We start from the raw sequence: 19984 nt of genomic DNA, 5'->3' as shown, positions 1-19984 counted from the left end.
GTCAATAAAAAAAAAGCGTAAGAAAAGAGAAAGAAAGAAAATATGCCATGATCAAGTTTCGAGCCGGATATGATTTAAAAACTCTCTGTGATTTTTTTTTCAGAACTGCCAGTCTTGCTAGGAATATACACTTTCTCATGTTTTTTCTCTTTCCATCTGGTTAATAATAAACCGAATTATTTCTCTATGTGTTTATCATCTATAACACTTGTTACAACTTTGAACATGAAAACTTTAGCCTCGAGATGTAAAATTCATTTTTTTCTTGCATGAATTAAATATAGAGTATCACTAGTCGTATATACATCTTTAAAAATTTCTCGTCAAGTTTGTGATTTCAATTTTTCTTTATAGTACAAGTTTTATTGTATGAAATTAATAAAATGTTATTAATATTAATACTATTAATATTTATTATTTAATCATATTATTAATATTAAATATTTTATTAGCTTCAAATAATTTTCAATATTTTAATATAGAGTCAAATTAAAATTCTAAATAAAAAAACCTGCTTTAAAATTAATAAAAAAATATTATTTTATCCAGACCTAAAGGTAAATGGATCGAAAGAAGGGCGGGGTTAACAATAAGTGAGAATTTTTTCAAAATAAAGGTACAGAGGGAAAGGTGATGGAATACGTCCACGCATGTATTTTGTAGTAAAAGAAAATGCATCGATCGTTTTCCATGCAATTTAGAAATCTACTTTCTTCTGCGTATAATCTTCGTTTCGAATGAAGTGTTGAAAATTCGTGTGAATTCATGTGAAAAATTATACATTTATAACACTGAAAGTACTAACATTTTTTAATATATGTCAAAGATTATTGAAGCTCATAATCGAATCATTTACACACATTATACATAAGATATGTTTTTTAAGTTTAAGAAGTATAAAATTTTGAAATGATATATCTCAGAAACCAGACGAATCCGCGATGTAATTCAAAGGATACGATATGGAACTTTACCTACTATAATATATGTAAAAATCAAAGTGATCGATGAAGTGTAATCTTTTTGAAAGGTTTATCAAAACTTTTTATCTGACACGTATATAAAATATTACGGTGTGACAGATACACAAAATAGAATAATCGAAATCGATTCCTGCGTGTAACTTAAAGTAGAAAAAAAATTCGGCTGATTACTATCGCGACGGCATATGACCCGTACATGTATATCACACGAATTTCACGTGTGAATCTCTCGCGGCGGCTTAGGAACATTAATAATGCAGAGTATTGCGGTGGCTTCTTGCGGGGAAGAAAAAGCGCCGTGGCGCTACATATATTATGCATTAGGCGAACGGAGGAACCCAGCACGAGAGCGAGCGGTGAGAGAGAAATTCGCCTTGTTTTCGGATGGAAACCGCCAACAGTTTCGTCAAATTCCGAGTTCGCTGGAACGCAAATCAGAACATTCTCTCATCTACGGAAAGAGGCGGGATAGTGTTTTTAATTTTTAGCAGGAAAACCTCCTAAATGTATAAAATAACGTAAAATATTGATATCAATATACGTACGAATTAGACGGACCGATGATAAACGATATTTCCAAAAAGTATCTTTTAAGGGGATCCAAAAGCTGTTCTATATTATCGACCAAAATTCAACCTACCATGACAATATATTTGCTTAATATAAAAGTTTTGCAATTTATACACACAAAATAAGATAGGTTTCTGCTAGGAATTGCATGACGGAATATTTGTAAACTTTTAGAAATTACGTTTGACGTGAGTTTGTGTTTTAATCTCGCACACTCACAGATGCACGAGAGTAATTTTTTACAGATTTTGAAAATCTTTTTTACTAGGCTTCTAAAGGCATTTCCAAAAGTTTACTAATATTCTGTTATGTTATTTCAAACGCTATATCTCTTACACGAACATACCATAGAACTTTTTATATTAAATAAATATTGTTACGACGTAACTGTCATCTTTTTTTATCATTTTTATATGAAATTATTAGTCCCCGCGTGTTGTTTTTATAAGTACTTTAATTGTGAAGAAGGATTTATCAATCCTTGTAGCCAAAAAAGAGATTTTCAAAATCTATAATTCATGTTCTGTCGGTAATTTTGGATCCCCTTAAACGTAAAAATAATATAGGATTTGTTTGCCCAACAAAGAATATTAGATATTAGATTAAAGATTAGATAAATTTTTGGTATTCTTTCGTTCATCCTAGAAACAATCGAAACCAAGTATGCATCAATATTTCAAATTTCTCTCTCTCTCTTCTTCATTCCTGAAGAACGATTATGCTCATTAGTTGATCTCTCATCTATAATTACCGTAATTGTTGCGCGATCACGTAACTTGATCTACGCGGCAGAATTGATCCATTATTATCTATGTTTATATGTGCTTTAATGTGTGTATGCGTGCGCGCGTGCGCAAAATTTTATACATATATATATTTGCCAAACGACAAAAAATTGTATCGTGCTAAACGCTTGTCAAATTCGTCTGTAAAGACGAATTGTACAACGCGCGACTAAAGCTTGACGAATAATGATAATCACTTTTTTTTCGCGTTTATATAATGCGGTTGCCGCCAATTTACTTTAATTTTGCTCTTAACAATCAAAAAAGTAAAATAAGTTTTTATAAATGCTTTGAATCTCTACGATTTTAAGGATCTACGAATTTAAAAATACGTACAAGATGGATTCAGCCATAAGAAAAAAAAATCGAAGAAGAATAAAAAATGCGACGAAGTAACTTTCAAACGATGAATATCCCTGCCTTCTAAGAAATTCTTGTCGTTCTTATCGGAAAAAAATGAGCCTTTTGTTTCATGTATATTCGATCATGCATCGAATCTCGCATACCGATAAACTGGTTTCCGACAAACTGACGCGAGTCGCGGAAATGAGTTTAGCTCATTTGCGGACTTTACGCACATTATAGTTACATATATGTATACGCGGCGCAAACAGGCAGACTTAACGATCGGTAATCGGTTTCTCTGGTAGCGCGCGCGGTCGTTAGAACTCGGGACGTTCTGGGCAAAAAAGTTTAATGGCCAGGAAAAAATCGCATTAACGATCCTATCGCTACCGTCACTTTTTCCCTGGCATTTGCCGAAGGTCGAATCGTAACGGAAAAAAAAAAGAAAGAACAGGCGAAGATATAATAATCGGATCTGACGGATCTTTGGTTGATTCTCGGATTATATTTTAAAGCCAAATAACAATGAAAGGTAGAGAAAAGTGCAAAAAGATTTGAATTATACTACTGTAAAATGTTTACACAAGTATAAAGAATTTATTCTTTCGAAAAAAATTTCAGTTACTTGATTAAAAGTTTTGGAAATGATAAAATATGTAGCTGCTCGTTGCAAATTTCTATTTTTCTTAAGAATAACTATGTGTTTTTTTATTTATACCAATTGATTCCGCTCATTTTTTTTGTATAGAAAAGTATCGAGGCAAGATAATCGACAAATATTTTACGAGACATAATTTATGTAAAATTATGTCAAATTAAAATATAAAATATCTTGTATTCAATTTTTGGCCTTCTTATCTTTATAACTTTTTATGCCAAATACCGTGAGAGGAGGCAATATATATATAAAATTAGATCGCTTCTATAAAAAAAAACTAGATTAACTTTTACATGACCTTAGAAAATAACTTTAATTAAAATTTAAGATTATCAACTCTTTTCTCTCTTGAAACTCTATAAATTTTGTCTGAAATATTTTTTTGTATGACGGAAAGTTTAAAAAAAAAAAAAAAACACTTCGTAACTTTATAGAAAATATTCTATATATATACTAGTTACTTTTGTTTGAGACGATCATTAATTATTATCCACACATATCTATGTTCGTAACATTAAAATTTATTTGAATGTTAGAATTGATCTTTGAAGAAAAAAGAACAAAAACAATCCTTTATTTTGCTGCTAAAATATATATAGGTACATATATTTTAAAGAAAGATGGAGATCACAGATCAGAGAGAATCATTGGATGTTGATCTCGTTTAATTAGCAGGCAGAGTAAATAAAACACAGCCTGTTGTACAGTTCAATATATATATCTATATTGACCGTTCTAAGTACATTGAATAAGGAATTCGAATTCCAGGATATTTAGCAATTACAGACGTAAATTAGGTGGTGATTCTTCGCTACGTTGAACCGCGATTTATTAATCGCGCCTTCACATACATACTTATCTCTTTCTTTCTTTCGCCGTATACACCTAGATAACATCAAAATAAATCTATATTTCGCAAATAGAGCAATAGTTATCGAGAGGCTATGTACACGAATGGCGGACTAAAATGCACGCGCTCTTTCTTTCTCTCGCACTCTTACTGTCCTTTCTCTCACTTTCTTCTCCCATAATCGTAAACTAATTACTTCGTCATTTACATACATACAGTTATCTTGTAATGCGCAACTACGTCAAAACTATTTTCTTTGTCGTTCGCATAACTGCACAAGAAGGGATCAATCGCTTCCGTCGAGAGAAGCTGGGATCGCCCCCTTGTTGTCTTCTTGCGAGGAAAATTGCAGAAATTTTCATTAGGCATCTATATATCTTACAATTCTATCTCGCATATACGCTGCTTTGGCATTCAGATTCATATTTAGCTGCGAGTCGTTCCCGTTCTTGCCTCTTTCGTGTCGATTCTTCGACAGAGAAGCGAAAAGTAGTTCGGATTAATTTTTAAAAAAATCGAAAGGGAATACGTAAATACAAATTAAAATAAGACAGATAACGAATTTCCGTATTTGAGTTAAACATTTTTTTTCTTACAAATATTTAAAAAAAAAAATGGAAGCTCCATTTTTAACGAAGCTAGAATAGTCAAACGAAAATTAATACGTTTTCATTGTAATTTTTTTTGGAAGCAGGTCTATGCAACATTTAAAAAGAAATATACACGGTGCATTTATTTCCTAAGTTGTTTTTCTGTTATGACTGTCGTCGCTTCCGTCACTCAGGTGACGTCATCGCGACGTGAAAATCTCGCAATACACAACGGACGCGTCAAACGCGATATTTGAACGGCATTGCAGCGAATTTAGCGGTTGCGGCACTTTTAGGCGTGATGCAAATTAAAGGCTTCATTAACGCCGTCGCAAGAAACGACGCGCATACCATTGACGTCATGAGCGCGAGAGCGCGACGTTATTAGGCGAGAATGCGCATACGCCTTTTCCGTGTACTCGTTTCCACGCGAGCAAATGGTGCGACGGCGAAAAAAAAGTTAGTCGCAGTATTTTTTCGCCTTGAAAACGAAATTCAGATTGCTGGAGATATATACACATATGTGTATGTGTATGTGTACATATATATATATCTCTGGAGGATACCCACACACATTCTATCTCTCTCTCTCTCTCTTTCTCTGGATACATTCCTAAAATTCGTAAATACTTTACAGAGGTGCGTGAAAAGATATATAGGGTGCTCTTAAAATAACTATTTATTTTAAAATTGTTATACTGACATAATGGTATGTCCATTGTTATTTATGGATTACTTGTGGAATCCGTAAAATAATTGATCGTTTTGAGATCTTTAGAGACATCGATGAGATTGTAATAAAAACTAATAATTAAATTAAGATACAACATAAAGTATATATTTTGTTTAAATATATATTTTTTTATGTTTTAAAAATATTTTTATAATTTCTATTATTTTGCAAAATAGTAATTTTAGGAACACCCTTTATATAATTTTTATTCCTGTCAATTAGCATTCAACTTCTCTATATTCGCAGAACGTATTAATTTCCTATACTCATGAAAGTATTTGTCGATTGCGTAATTTTGATGGATTGCATTCTCGCAAAATTGTATCATTACTAATTTCAGTATTAACGTAAAGAAATATTCGTGATTTTATTCTTCGATCTCGCCTACTTTCGTTAAAGAATAATATTGTACCTTAATTGGAGCACTTTTCCGCAGTATACACGCATTTTCGCCTAGAAATGTATTCTTTAATTCAAGATGAATATTTGTATGTGTATATATGGGTAGTTTAAAATAAATATAATAATCGTTCTATAATTATGTAAACTGTTTTATATCATTGTTCGCGGAAAAAGATTGATTTTTTTACATTGGAAATTTCTAGTCAACGGCAACATTATTTTTTCAAATAATCTAAGATCATCTACAATGTTATGAATGTATACAGAATGTTTCACATAAAGTGTTCTCTCTGAAATCTGACATCGTACAAAAATCGTCAGATTTTATAGGGTAAAAATATTAGAGTGATTAGATTTAAAAAACCTAGATTGATCTTCATATAATCCTTAAAAATGACTTTAATTAAAATTCAAGATCATCAACTTTTTTCTTCCTCAAAATCCTACAAATTTTCGAAATGTTAAATTTAGAAGAAAATATTTGATAACACTTTATATGTAAAACACCGTGTATGTAACTCGTATATGAAAAACTAGTTATATTTAATATTATTGTAATTAAACCATTCTATTCTTTTAATTTATTCAAATATTGAGATTATTCAGAGAAAAAAGCCGATTAAAAGTTTAGTTTCTGTTTAATTAAAGTACTTTCTATATATTTGTCCAAATAATCCCGTATAATTTCTGCAAATCACATTGTGTCAGTTTCATTGATCGAGAGTCGACATTATTTTCCTAGATATATATACATATATCTACATACTGAGAGAGATATGTATGTATATACACATATATATATGTATACATATGTATATATACGTACACACATACATATACACACAATCTTACCCTAACCAAAGAAGATTTCCGCAATAGACGACGCAGTCGCGCACCGGTACGAGTTCCGGTTTCGCGTGTATTCTCTTCCACGAGATACATTTGTATTTACAGAGACAGAGGACTGAGAGAATCCTTTACCACGGCCTCCACATGCCCTCTTCATCCTTGACGGGTTGCTGACCGACAGGCGACGGAGACGGTATGCCAACGGCGATCTCGCTGTCCGCGTGACTAGACGGCCTGTCCTCATGAACGATGGGGCCACCGGAAGGCTCGGTCGGCAGACGGGCCGAAACCTGCTGTTGCCGCAGATGATGATGGTGATCGACGGCGCCAGAATGCGCGGTCGAGCTTCTCGAGCTGGCAATCTTTATTTTCTTGGACGTGGTGAAGTCGAGCGGCTGCTCCGGTTGCTCCATCCTCGGGCTCTTGCTGGGCTTGAGGCCGCCGGTGGGATCCTGCCACTCCTGGCCGATATCGTCGTGCGGTCGTTTCACCAATTTGTCGGTGGCTTTAAGCAGCGACATGTTGGTCGCCGCCCAGATCGCCGTGGGTGGATTTGGCCCAATACTGATGCCGTTCGCCGCGGCTGCCGCTGCAAGTTGTACGTAGTGGCTCGGCAACAAGAAGACCACCTGGCCGTCCGGCAATCGGGAAGGTATAACTTGTACCACAGAGAGCATGTTGTTGGGATTCTGCTGTGACGTGGAAGCCTGATCGACCGGTATACCAGCCGGATGATGCGGATGATGCGGGTCCAACGTCGCCGGGTTGACCTGGCTAAAAGCGGATGTTGGTCGACTGCTGTTGTTGTTCTCATCGCCGGCGGTCGTGCTGCTGTCGGGCCGGGCAGCCTCGACCATATCCGGAATCTCGGACTTGATCAGGCCGGCCGGAGTGAGTGCAGCGGCGCTGCAGTGCGGACCGACCGGTACGTGATGATCCATTGGGCCTGGACTCGTCGCTCCCACCACGCGATCCGTCACGCTACCTGGACTACTACCCAAACCGCTATCGGGTCGCGAGCCTAGATCCAGATCCAGCTCCGAGACGCAGCTGTCCAAGTGACGCAGCAGCCGCTGCTTCACAGCCGGGTCCATCGGCGTCGTGTTGCCCGTGATAATATCCGGCGCATCGAGATAGCGGCTCACCTGAAAAAACGACAGATTGGCGATGCAAACACTGACCATCGGCGCAAATATATAGAATGTCTTCTGATTGCACTCATTATACAATCGAAAAGGTAATAATTTTATATCAAAATGTGCAATAAATTTTGATTTCTACGAGACTGTTTTTCACAAAATTGATTTTAAAAAGTTATAAAATTGATAACATGTTAGGTTTTTTTTTTTTTTTTTTTTTTTTTTTTTAATTCAAATAACCTTCAACAATTTTGTATATTATATATATTATCGAATTTATCTCGATAGTGATGATTAAAATATAACATTTCTTCTTTTATTGTCAGTGCAACTTAAATTCTTTTACTAAATAGAATTTACATTTATACATTAACAATTGTTGTCAAGTCAGAAATATGACATAAAAAATTAATTAGCTCGTTAAAAGAAATTCAAGATTTTAAAAAAAACTAAGTTATTTTCCAAAAATAAACTATAATTCTTTAAATTTTAAGATTAATTTTCTTAGAAATAAAATCTTACATGAAAAATTTTTGTTTTACATTTTCGATTAAATAAAATTAATACTATCTCAATTATACCACCAATTTTTTCAGAATATCCTATATAATACAAATCTTATAAATAAAGAGTCACGCAAGAGTTGTGCAAAAAGAGAAAGAGAAATGTATACTTTAGGATAAATCTCTTTTTTATCTCTATCTCTATATGTTTTAAAAATTTTGTAGAAAGAAATATTAATATACAGTGGATATGTAGAAGAGACTTGCATTATTTCGAAGAATTTAATTCTTCTCGCGTAAAATCAAACATAAAGTTTGTTTCTACAAAAAATTATAATTCCATAAAAATAAGAATAATTTTTGCGAGTTGTAGCAGCAGCAGCAGCAGCATTGTAAATACATATCCGCGCGAGTCACAACGCCGGAAAAATACGTATATATCGCGTTGCGGTGAAAATTCCGCTGTCGCGACCGCGAGCTGCGGTATCGTGCGTCAGTTATTATCGACCACCAGGTCGTAATTGAATATTTCGCTCTTTAATCCGCGATTCGGTCGAGTAACGGCGCCGCATGATTATTTGTTATCCGATATATACTCCCTTTCTCTCTCTTTCTCTCTCTCTCTCTCTCTTTGGCTGCGACCCGTGGCCCATAATTTATTTCGTGCCGACGATAACGACCGGTGCGATAAAATGCTCTTTAAACTCGTTTCGGTTGGGCGGCGTTCCGTCGAATGCCAACTTTTACGCGGCCGCATGCTATCGCCGCGAATCGCTAATTAACGCGCACTTAGAATGCCTTGCTGATTAACGTTCAATCCGAGCGGATTTTACAATAATGCGCTTTATATGGTTTTGGTATTCGAAGATAATTAAAGATTAATGTATATAATATATATACATATATGTATATTATATATTCCATACATATATATATATATATATATATGTGTGTGTGTGTGTGTATTATATATTCCATATATATATGCATATATTTATTTTTTTATGTAAATCACATGATTTTCAAAGTACATCTATTATATTCAACTAGATGTATATACAACACATATACATTTACACGCGCATATGTACATATATGAAGACAAATATCTTTATTTTTATAATCGAAGAATATCAATGTGTTTTTACATTTTTATTGTATATTCCACACAGTTGGAGAAATTTATATATGATTGATAAGAGTTTCAAATATATGAAAAATATTATGCATTTGAAGCTACACAAATTACTATGTACTTCATGATATAAACAAAAAAAAAAAGAAGAAAAAAAAATTGCGAGAAGTTTAAAAAAATCGATAGAGAGTGCGACTGCTACGACAGGATAGCGGCCGGAAGAGGGCTGAATTGCGAGTGGAAACGATTCGGGCGGAAGCGGCGCGATTGATCTCTAATCGCGTAGCGTATCGCGTGCTATAATTCACACGTCGGCGTATCGAGCGCGCGCATCGCTAGCCGGCGAAATTATCGTCGCCGCTACCAGCGGACAATAATTTTGCGGGCAGCGCCGAGAACGCACGAGAAAGAGAAAGAAAGAGCTTTTATGGGTCGCTGCTTCAAAATAAAACAACCAAATCCGCCGCAACACGAAACGCTTGAAAGGTATAGAAGACGACTTAGGCGCCATTTAAAGATCGCATTGGTTTCTTGTATGTGAGCGTGAATCGCGTTAATAATTAGAAGAAATACAATTTTTTATATAATCACATATTTAAATACGTCTTTGAAAAATAAAAAGAAAAAAGATTATAAATTATTCAAAATATCAAGAGAGAGAGAGAGAGAGAGAGAGAGAGAGAGAGAGAGAGAGAGAGAGAGAGAGACTGTGGTATTTTATATTTTATTAAGTATACGTTATATACTATAATAATACAATATATACAATTTGAACATGTAATATTAATTCTAATAATAACTTTTTTGATGAACTATTTTTGCCCGTGAATTTTCTAACACCGTCAATTTCTCGAAAACGAATGATCGTAAAATATAGATAAGCAAATTATTTTTAAATTTATCAGTCTAGTTTTTATTTAATAGCATAAAGAAAGTATATAAATTTCTTCAGATTTTTAAAAATACTTTTACACATTAATAAACTTATCGAAAAATACGCTGACCCACCTGTACGGTTAGAGGGTGGCAAAAACAATAGTATACAGAATAAGAGAGTTAAATATAAATATATATGTATAAAAAATATATAAAATTTCATTAAAGTAAGATTTATTTCAAAGTATTATAATAGTGATTTGTGCAACTTTTTTTTATCGTCAGAACCTATTAATTTTCACGTGAAATTTTCAAAGCGATCATTGTCATTCCCCGACATTGACGGAAAAAACGAAGAACGGAGTATAGTATACGTGTGTATCGTGTTCGCGAAGGCGCCAGGCTCGCGCGCGCGCGGAGAGAGTAAAGAGCATAAACTTTCGTCGGAGGTGAACGAGATGACGGAAGGAAAGCGGGAATGAAACTGCAGGCATGCACACGTCTGCAGGACGTGTGTCGCCGCGGTCGACCGCTAGTTTTATAAGGCCGTAAAGTTTGTCCCGCGGGGACCTTCCTTCCTTCCTTCCTTCCTTCCTGTCTGCCTCGCCCGCCCACGCTGCGCCTCGTATATCACACGTACCGTGATTTAGCCCGCCCGGCAACGCTCGTCTCGCCGTCCGAAATTTCTGGCACGCTTTCTACCACCGCTCTTCCCGACTCCCCAAACATAGAGTACTGCGGAATTTGATCCCCTTACAACACCCGAGACAAATTTTACACACACAACTTCAAGAGACTTACACACACACACATATGCACATAGAATTTTTGAACTTTTATGTAAAATTACCATAATTATATTTAAAAAAGTGATCAACGAAATAAATGTATTCGGAAAATATATGTTACTTATTTTCATCATTTTGCGAAGTAATATATAAAAAGTGAAAGTTAAATGTTAAATATTGTTTTCTTAATTTATCCATTTCCCATAAGAATATTTAATATTTCCTATAAGAGTGTTTAATTTGTAAATTTCTTTAATGCAAATCAGAAATTTTTCCGATTACTTATTCATTATCTTAAACATGAGTATTGCAGTTTTTTATATCTGTAAGTTTATCAAAAATATTTTGGTATTGTTTTATTACACTGTGTATTATATATATATTTTTTTTCGAATGTACATTAGAAATTTTTTCCATTAAAATCATAATAAATTAAAATTTCATTTTCTAAGAAAAAAATTAAAGCTCGAAAAATATTTTTTTTCATACATTAATTCAATCATTAATTAATTTGATACGAAAACCGATATTTACCCGATTAGTAATAATAGACAAAGAATGTTTCGAAAATTAAATTTACGATATAGTTTCTTTTTATTGATCAAAAAATTTTGAAATTTTATACTGTTTATTTGTTAAAATTGTTGACATGTCATGAAAAAATTTCCCTTTACAATCTACGATCTTTTAAATTTTATCGAAGAGTGTATAATAACGAATTTTGCAATGCGATATAGCTTTTCCAATTTTTTTTTTTTTATCAAAACCAGACCCTTTTCCTCGCAAATATTTTTCGGGACTGGATATCTAACTTACAATAAGTCAAGATTATAAAAAAATGTTTCGTTCTCAATTTGTGCTTCAATTTGTTCCATTTCGCTGCAAGTATGGCAAAACATTTGTTTCCTCTTAAACAGGATGTCACAAAATTCGCTATTGCATATTTCGAAAAATTTTTCCTGCCGCTTTATTTTCAATATCTCCGTCACGTATATCTGGTCAAACATTCCAATGATCTTTTAATCACAATTCTTTCAGGCAGATTCTGATAGCACATCTTTGCGAAACACGCGATTGAAGATATATCTGTCTGCACTACCGTAAAGCACATATCGAATTACAAACCGTGAGAATATGATTATACCCGTATGCATGTGTGAAAGACCTTGGCCTCGACAGCTATCATCACCGTGCTGCGCAGCTGCGCATGGGAGGGGGAAGGGAGGACACGCACAATATACAGTTGGCCTCAAAACTTTTCAATTAGCCATATATATGTGTAACGTACGTATATAATAATAAAATGTTAACCACTAAAATAAATAAAATATATATAATTAATAGCTTTATCAAACTTTAATATAAGAGCACGAAACATCAAATATTTGCTGAACGTATAGCCTATAACAAATGTGTATCACAATCCGGATCCTCTACATGTACAATAATAAATTCGAATATATATTGATATAAAAAATAGAAAAAAAAATAGGTTTTTTCCCATTTTACTATTTCGTCATTTTTCTACGACGCAGTAAGTACATACCGTATTTGTTTCTGTCACGGCGCGAAATCACGAACCGCGAGCTTTGCGGCCGCATCTTTCAAGCAGCGGTATTGTAGAGCGTCGGGAAATCAAGCGACTTTATCGGTGAATGTTCCGATAAGGCGACAGAGGTATAGCGTGCGCGCGCGATCGTGCTTTATGCCGTGACAAGTGCGCTTTGTCGAAGCGAGCGAGCCGACAATCGTCGCCTCGAGTTCCGCGGCACGCCGCGTCGATGAAGATATATGACGGGAAATGCCTGGCGCCACGACCGGCGTATCGCGTCGCGTATCGACGAGGAAGTACCGCGACGTGCAAGTACTCGGGGGAAAAAAAACATTCGTCGTTAGTAGCGAAACTTTATCAGGACGACAACAACAACAATACTCTATAGATTGAATTATTACGGTGGTGTAACATAATTAACCGTATAAAAGATATATTTCAGTGTAAAATACATAGCGTTGATTATATAAATAGGCAAGAATCTCTAATGCATTAATAAATATTTTTTTTTTTAATTGTATATAAATCCTCTTTAGCTATGTTACATTTTATGTATCCTTGTGCGATTAAAATTTTGCGATTAATTAGGGCTTTTTTTCTCGACTTTTTATAAGCTAATAAGATAAAAATTTACAGCATTGCATTCAATAGTAATATTTTTTTCAATGTGTTATTAAAAAATAATTTTATATAATATAATATATTAAAACAATTTGTCTGCACTAAATACATTCAAGAAAGAAAATTGAGAAAACAGTTATAGTAAATAATAAGACTAATCGCACAAAGAAGATATAATATAGCCAAAAATATATACATGTATGCAATTTTAAAGAGCTATTACTTTATATAAAAAATGCAACAAAATAATTTTTATTAGATTTTCATAGATCTCTTCTATATTCTCTCTCCTTCTTTCTCTTTTTTTTTCTCTTCTCCCTCCCTTGTGCAGCCAATGTGTTTTTTACACTCACTATACATCGGTTACATGAAGAAAGATAAATTATGCTTTTGACAAAATTCCGATCACTCTACACTAAATCTTTGCGCAGAAGCGAAAGCTAGAAGTCTCTTCTCTCCAACAAACGCGACCAGACCTGACCTCGAGCTTATCCGGCAAATTCAGCGTGACGGCGTTTACAGGGTGTCCGCTTTCAACGAGTTTCCTCTCGCTTCGCGTCTGGACGTCTTTAACGAACGAGCGGTGGGTGAGCTTCGCGGAGTCACGCGAGACTCTCCGACGACAACCCGATACGTTAGATATCTCTCGTCATCCGAGGAGGAGCAGGAGGAGGAGGAGGAGGAGGAGACAGGGTGGTTTCGGTGGATCCTTCTTCACCGGATAGAATCCATCTCTTTCTCCATCCCCCTTTTCACCGTGTAACACGAACCAGTTCCGCCAAGTTCTCCGATTACACGCTCCCTGGACGCGCTGGAATTCGACTTTTTTCCACCACCTTCTCCTCTCTCTCCGCCCGTTTTTTTTTTTTTTTTTTTTTTTTTTTTGTGCCACCTTACTGACAAAATGTACGGATATAATAGTGAAAAAAAAACGTAAAAAAGAGCCGCATACTTGTCCGCATCGAAATCATCTTGTTCTCTATTGATATTGATCATTTTCGAGAATTTTTTGAAGACATTTAGCTCTTTATACATTGCAATAATATTGCAAAAATGTATGTTTCGAAAATAGTTTTCTATATCGTTGAATTAAAATTTTAATGATTGTTTGCGTGATAAAAAAACTACCGATTATAAAAAATATTGCGTTTCTAAATGATGATGTGTTCTTACCTCTCTTGAGCAGTCCTGATATCCTGCCTTGTACCTGGACAGGCCGGGTTGAGCGAGCGATCTCTGTCGTTGCAAATGCCTGACCGTAAGCTCTAAAATATCGGCTTTCTCCAGCTTGCTATGTTTGGTGTTCTCTAGGCGGGCGCTATCGAGAATGAGCGCCTTCAGCGCCGCTAAAGATTGGTTGATCCTTGCTCGCCGTCGTTTTTCCATTAGTGGTTTGTTGGCCTGAAAAAAACGTGCAAACAAACCTCTTAAATACAAGTCTTAATAAAAATGTGCATTTTTTTTTTAAATCAAAACATAGCAGTTATATTCGCATTCTGAAGTACACAATTGTTATTCCCGATAATTAAAAATTGAAAAATAAATTTTGTTTCTCTCTGTGTAAATTAAATCCATATTTAATCCAGATTACTTAGGGTATCGTCAAAGATATTAGATGCGACAGACTCAAATTGAGGATAGACCGAATTAGGCTTAGATTTGGACAAGATCCGAGTTGGACGAGACTGGCTTCTCGTCTTTTTCCTTACAATAGATATTTCCGTCCTTCCAAGAATATTTAGTATTGCTTTTTACTTTTGCTTCCGTCTTATTTCAGTTTCACAGAAAGTTGCTGTAGCCAATGATATTTTACATTTTTTCTGTCAAATCTATAGAATATCGAAATTCTTCCAGTTATAGAAAGTACGCGGTTTTTCTTGTAGTACAGTCCCTTGCGAACATCTCTACGTTCCAGCAAATCCTTCACTTTTTGATGGCTTTCGACTTGCTGACCAAATGCCGATGTCGTTTCACGACGACTCGGAGACGGATGCGAGAGAGGGGACAAATCGTGGAAGCTCCGACAGAGAGATGTAAGATAGGTAGTCGCAGACGAGCGAAGATAGAACCGGATAAAGTGAACTAGACTTTAAATGGATGGCATAGTCAGTATCCGAAGGCGTACATACACAACGGGTGTTCTAAAAGTGCATATAAGGAGATTTATTTTTCATGCAACGTTTTCGGTATATGTGTGCGTCATAATAAGCTAATTCGCTAAAAAAAGTACATCAATATTGACTGTTGAAATATGGAATTCCTAAAGATTTCAAATTTTTTAGAAGGCTTTATTAATCAAGTGCATTGTAAACTCGTCTGTATTATAAATTAACTAAATATTCATAAAATGGGTATTTTTTTATATTAGTTGCATTTATCACGTGATCACATGCTCATGTCAAAATGAGAAAACAAATAAAAGGAAAAAAAAAACTATGCGTGATAAATGAAATGGGCAAACGAATATCTCCGTTTCGGGAATAATAATGAGATAACAATACTATACGAGAATGAAAGAGATAGAAGTAACGTTCATAATATATGTGAAAAAAGAAACGAAAACGAATTTGCAGAGTTTGGAAGAAAAAGAAACTAAGAATCGCCGCAAAAGAAAGATAAAAGTAACACGTTAATGTTGCAAAAAAAAAAAAAATAGTGTGCAAAATAGCGAGGCCAAATCTGCACAAAGGCACTTTTGCCGAAAGAGAGAAGACTTCTAAATATTCACGATAGAACTAGAAAAAAATCGTTTGAAGAGAGACGGCAAAAACGATGTAAAAGGCGAGATGGATTTACAGAGCTGCATTCGAATAAGAAGGAGATGACAGATATAAAAGACGAAGATAGCGACCTATGGATATATAGCGCGGAGCGACGAGAGCAGATGGAGTTATAGGGATTAGGAGGGATCTGAAAAACGAAAGAATGAAAAAGCGAAAGAGAGGGAGAGGGAAAATATACGATAGGTATAGGTATAGGTATAGGTATAGGTATAGGTATAGGTATAGGTATAGGTATAGGTATAGAGCACGGAAAGACGAGAACGATAGCGAACGAGATATAAAGTGACAAGGACGAACAAAGTCGGCTTCAACTCAAGAGAGAAGGGAAGGGAAGGGAAGGGAAGGGAAGGGAAGGGAAGGGAAGGGAAGGGAGGGGAAGGGAAGGCCGCGACTACTCTATGCAAGAGTGACGTAGATAGAGAACGGTCGGTGAGAAGGATAACAAGCAACGAGACGTATAGAGCGAGCCGGTGACCGCAGACGCACAAGTGCGACGAAGACGAGGGACGAGAGAAAGGAGAAGGAAGGAGGGGGAAGGAGGGGGGGGAGGAAACGAGGTGAAGCCGGCGCGCGGTGCGTTCACACGGGAGCGTCGCGACGGGTAAACAAACGAACGCGCCGCGATACTCGTGTGTACATACGTGTGCGCGCACGTGTGTACGTGCGCGCGTGTCATCGCCGACTGTGCCGCGGCACTCTTACGTCCTTCTATTATTACAAGAGACGCGTCCGAAGGAGGGGGAAAGACGACGGGTAGAAGAGAAGAGGGAGGAGATTAGATGCGCGTCTATCGGCGGTGGACGATGTCTCTCGCGTGTACGCGTGTCTCTGTGGAAAAAGAATTTCGTAATAGAGGTGTTCAAATGTCGTTTTGACGAGGCTCGAAAGATAAAACTGGGTTAAGTGGATGAAGCCTTTTTTTCTTTTGTTTTGATTTTATATATTTGGCGATTGAAAATTGACATCTGCTGAACCATTTTTACAATTAGTATCGAAATTGGAGTTGTGAATAATGTATCTGTCCGAAATTTTATCGAGAAAATTTGATAATAAATATGTTATATAATATATGTATTAATAATAAATATGTTAAATGTTTACTGATAAAGAATCGTCTTGAAATATATTAATAATTGGAAAGAGAATGAAAAGAAAATGTTTCCGCTTGTCTATATTTCAATAAAAGTCATTTAATAACATTAAATTTTACTTTTTTAAATATTTTATTTCATCATTTTTAAAATGAACAAATGCCTCTCTCATCATGAGCGATCCGTATTCAGTTTTCTTTACAGTTCCCTCGCGCGAGACTAAATTGCAGCATTTTTCCGATAGGTATCGAAAGATAACTCCGTCACACTCGAGATAACTCAAGATCGTCATGACGTTCTTTCACTCGGTATCATATGAAAAATAGTCGTGCGCGCAGAAAAAAGGAAGACAGCTTGCAACGCTGTGACTTTGATGGTGCCGTCGATTAGCGCGTTACGCGCGATAAATCGCGTCTCGTCGCTTGCCGGTTTTTTTTTTTTTTTTTTTTGCGACTCAACGCGTCACGTACGGCGTTATGAATCACCACCGTCGTGCAAACTTCACGAATACTCGGAATTTTTAAGACCGTTGTTTTTTAACAGTCTGACCGTACTCGGTCACGGTCACCTTCTTTGAATATATATTAAATATGTATGTATATATTCAGAAAAACTTTAACACTTCTTTAGTTAAATATACAGATTTATTAAATTACTTTTATGGCTATCTAGGAAGAGCTTTTTAAACGTCAATTTTCTTTTAAGTGTCGCCAAAATTTGTACCAAACACGAAAACTTTGGAGGCTGGCATTTATTCATAATATTAATTAAAAAATGAACTATTTTCCAATTATATTTTTCTTTTTTATTAAAGGTAAGATTTCAATAATTGTTTTGTAAAGAGACAATAAAATTGTTTAATTTACTACCAGAGATTTAATATTTTCTGAAAAACAAAGAAATATTCGATATATTTTGATCGTTGTTCTCGTTTGATTCCGAAGAGGTGACGTTGTATACGTGCTATTCGCTCATTCCATTGTCATCTGGCATGTGAATTGCCCGGAACGAGGTATGCCTTCGTTTCGCTTATGATAAATCGAATAAAATGCGCGGGCAACGAGCGACAGGTAATTAAACCGGGCACATAACGATGATCCGTTAAAGAGCCGTCAATTATACGGTCATCCAACGACGACAGGAGCGACCAGCGTCCGTCGTATTTCCCCTTCCCATTTCTCCTTCATCTACCATTTCGAAATCCCATGAGACTTCTCCGCTCTCAATACGTCCAGGAATTCCCTCATTTATCGTTCCGATTTCTCAACGACGATAATCCGAGAATGTAGACGCGATAAGGATTACGAATTTCTTATTGGGCACTTAAGGAGATGGAAAAGGACTGCTGATTAAGCGTGAGAAATTCGTACAGACATGTTCTTCATTTACTAAATCCCAACTTACACTTTTAAATATAATTCAATTATACGATTTTAAAGACTGTTGGTAAAATGTTTTATATATTTTTTATATTTTATATTTTTAATATTTATATCTCTTATAACTTATTACTATTTTCGAGTCATGAAACATTATTAAAATTATTGACTGCTATATATTCCGTTCTTTTTTTTCTGTTTTACTTTTTTTTTTTTAAACTAAAATTTCCGCGCTATTAAGGTAGGGTGATATTTCAGGTGGCGCGTGTATTTCCCGCCGCGAATCCGGTCCGTTAATAAAGACGAGTGCGCAAAGTTGCCGCCCTTCGTCGCCGCTAAGGAAACTTTCCTAATAGGAGACGCGTCGCTCGAGCGAGTGTACTCTCACGCGACTCGGATCACCTTAAAAGGGCAGCACTTGACGCACGCGTGCACCGCCGCGCCGGTCACGCACGGCTCCCACCTCCCGCCTCCCGCCACGTTCGCGATATATACTTCGCGGAGCGAGCGGTTCCTTCTTCGTACCTGCATACTTTCCTCTCTCCCTCTTTCTGTCTTTGCATTTAAATAAATAAATCATATATATATATATATATATATATATGTGTGTGTAGGAAAATTAAATTTTATTTACCATAATATCATTTTTATTATTGATATCATTTTTTTTCTTATCAAGTGTATAAGTTTGGAAAATATAACAGTGTGTTATATAGAAACTAAAAAAGCAGGAGAAAAAGCGTGTTTTCGGTGGCGCATTTCTGGCGAATTAATTGGATAATCTGAATTACACCTTTGAATTACGACGCTGACAACGCGTGCGAGAGCGAGTGTTCGGATCCGTACAATAATCGCCCGTAAATGCGTCCAATTACCGCAAATTGACGTTATACAAGACTCCGACATATATACGCATCGTTCGTGCCCTTGCGATTTGCTCTGTGTCGCCGCGTGACAAAGAGAAATAAGGAAATACCTTTGTCATGTGTTTTATTATTTGCAATTCGCTTGTCAATGACAAATTCGAAATTGATTGTCCAGCACTTTTTAAAATCTCGAAAGAATATAAAAAAGAATGCTAATTATTCGCAATATGAATAAAAGCGATAACATTCACAGTAGATAACCGATTGTTTATAATATAAGAGCAAAATTCGTCAAAGAGAGAATCATTTTGTAAAAAATTTCCTAAATTCCAATAAAATTTCAATGAGAATTCCATGATTCTTTCAGGTATAAAAAATCTCTGGAAATTCAAGTTCTCCGTGTTTTTTCAGAGAGCAGATATCATGGCTAACAATATGATCAGAATTGTTTTAATAATGTCAATCAAAAGTTTATCGCTTTTTTGC

General features: G+C 35.6%; 1 protein-coding gene across 3 annotated transcripts in view; it reads right to left on the bottom strand.

Moving 5' to 3' along the window:
* Window positions 1-4040: 4040 nt before the first annotated feature.
* Sidpn (bHLH protein similar to Deadpan) overlaps window positions 4041-19984 on the bottom strand; it is a 33307-nt gene continuing 17363 nt past the window's right edge. For 2 of the 3 annotated variants that reach the window (XM_072887410.1, XM_072887408.1), the window contains exons 2-3: window positions 14553-14780; window positions 4041-7910 (exon numbers count right to left, since the gene is read on the bottom strand). In XM_072887410.1, the coding sequence (XP_072743511.1) occupies window positions 6894-7910; window positions 14553-14765 (1230 nt within the window). In that variant the 5' untranslated portion in view covers window positions 14766-14780 and the 3' untranslated portion in view covers window positions 4041-6893. Of the gene's footprint in view, window positions 7911-14552; window positions 14781-15088; window positions 17275-19984 lie in introns of those variants that run through there. The other variant, XM_072887409.1, reaches the window with a different exon arrangement.

The sequence above is a fragment of the Anoplolepis gracilipes genome, chromosome 3, assembly GCF_047496725.1.
Source record: "Anoplolepis gracilipes chromosome 3, ASM4749672v1, whole genome shotgun sequence".
Classification (NCBI taxonomy): domain Eukaryota; kingdom Metazoa; phylum Arthropoda; class Insecta; order Hymenoptera; family Formicidae; genus Anoplolepis; species Anoplolepis gracilipes.
The sequence above is the reverse complement of the archived record's forward strand: the minus strand, read 5'-3'. Positions and strand labels throughout refer to the sequence as shown.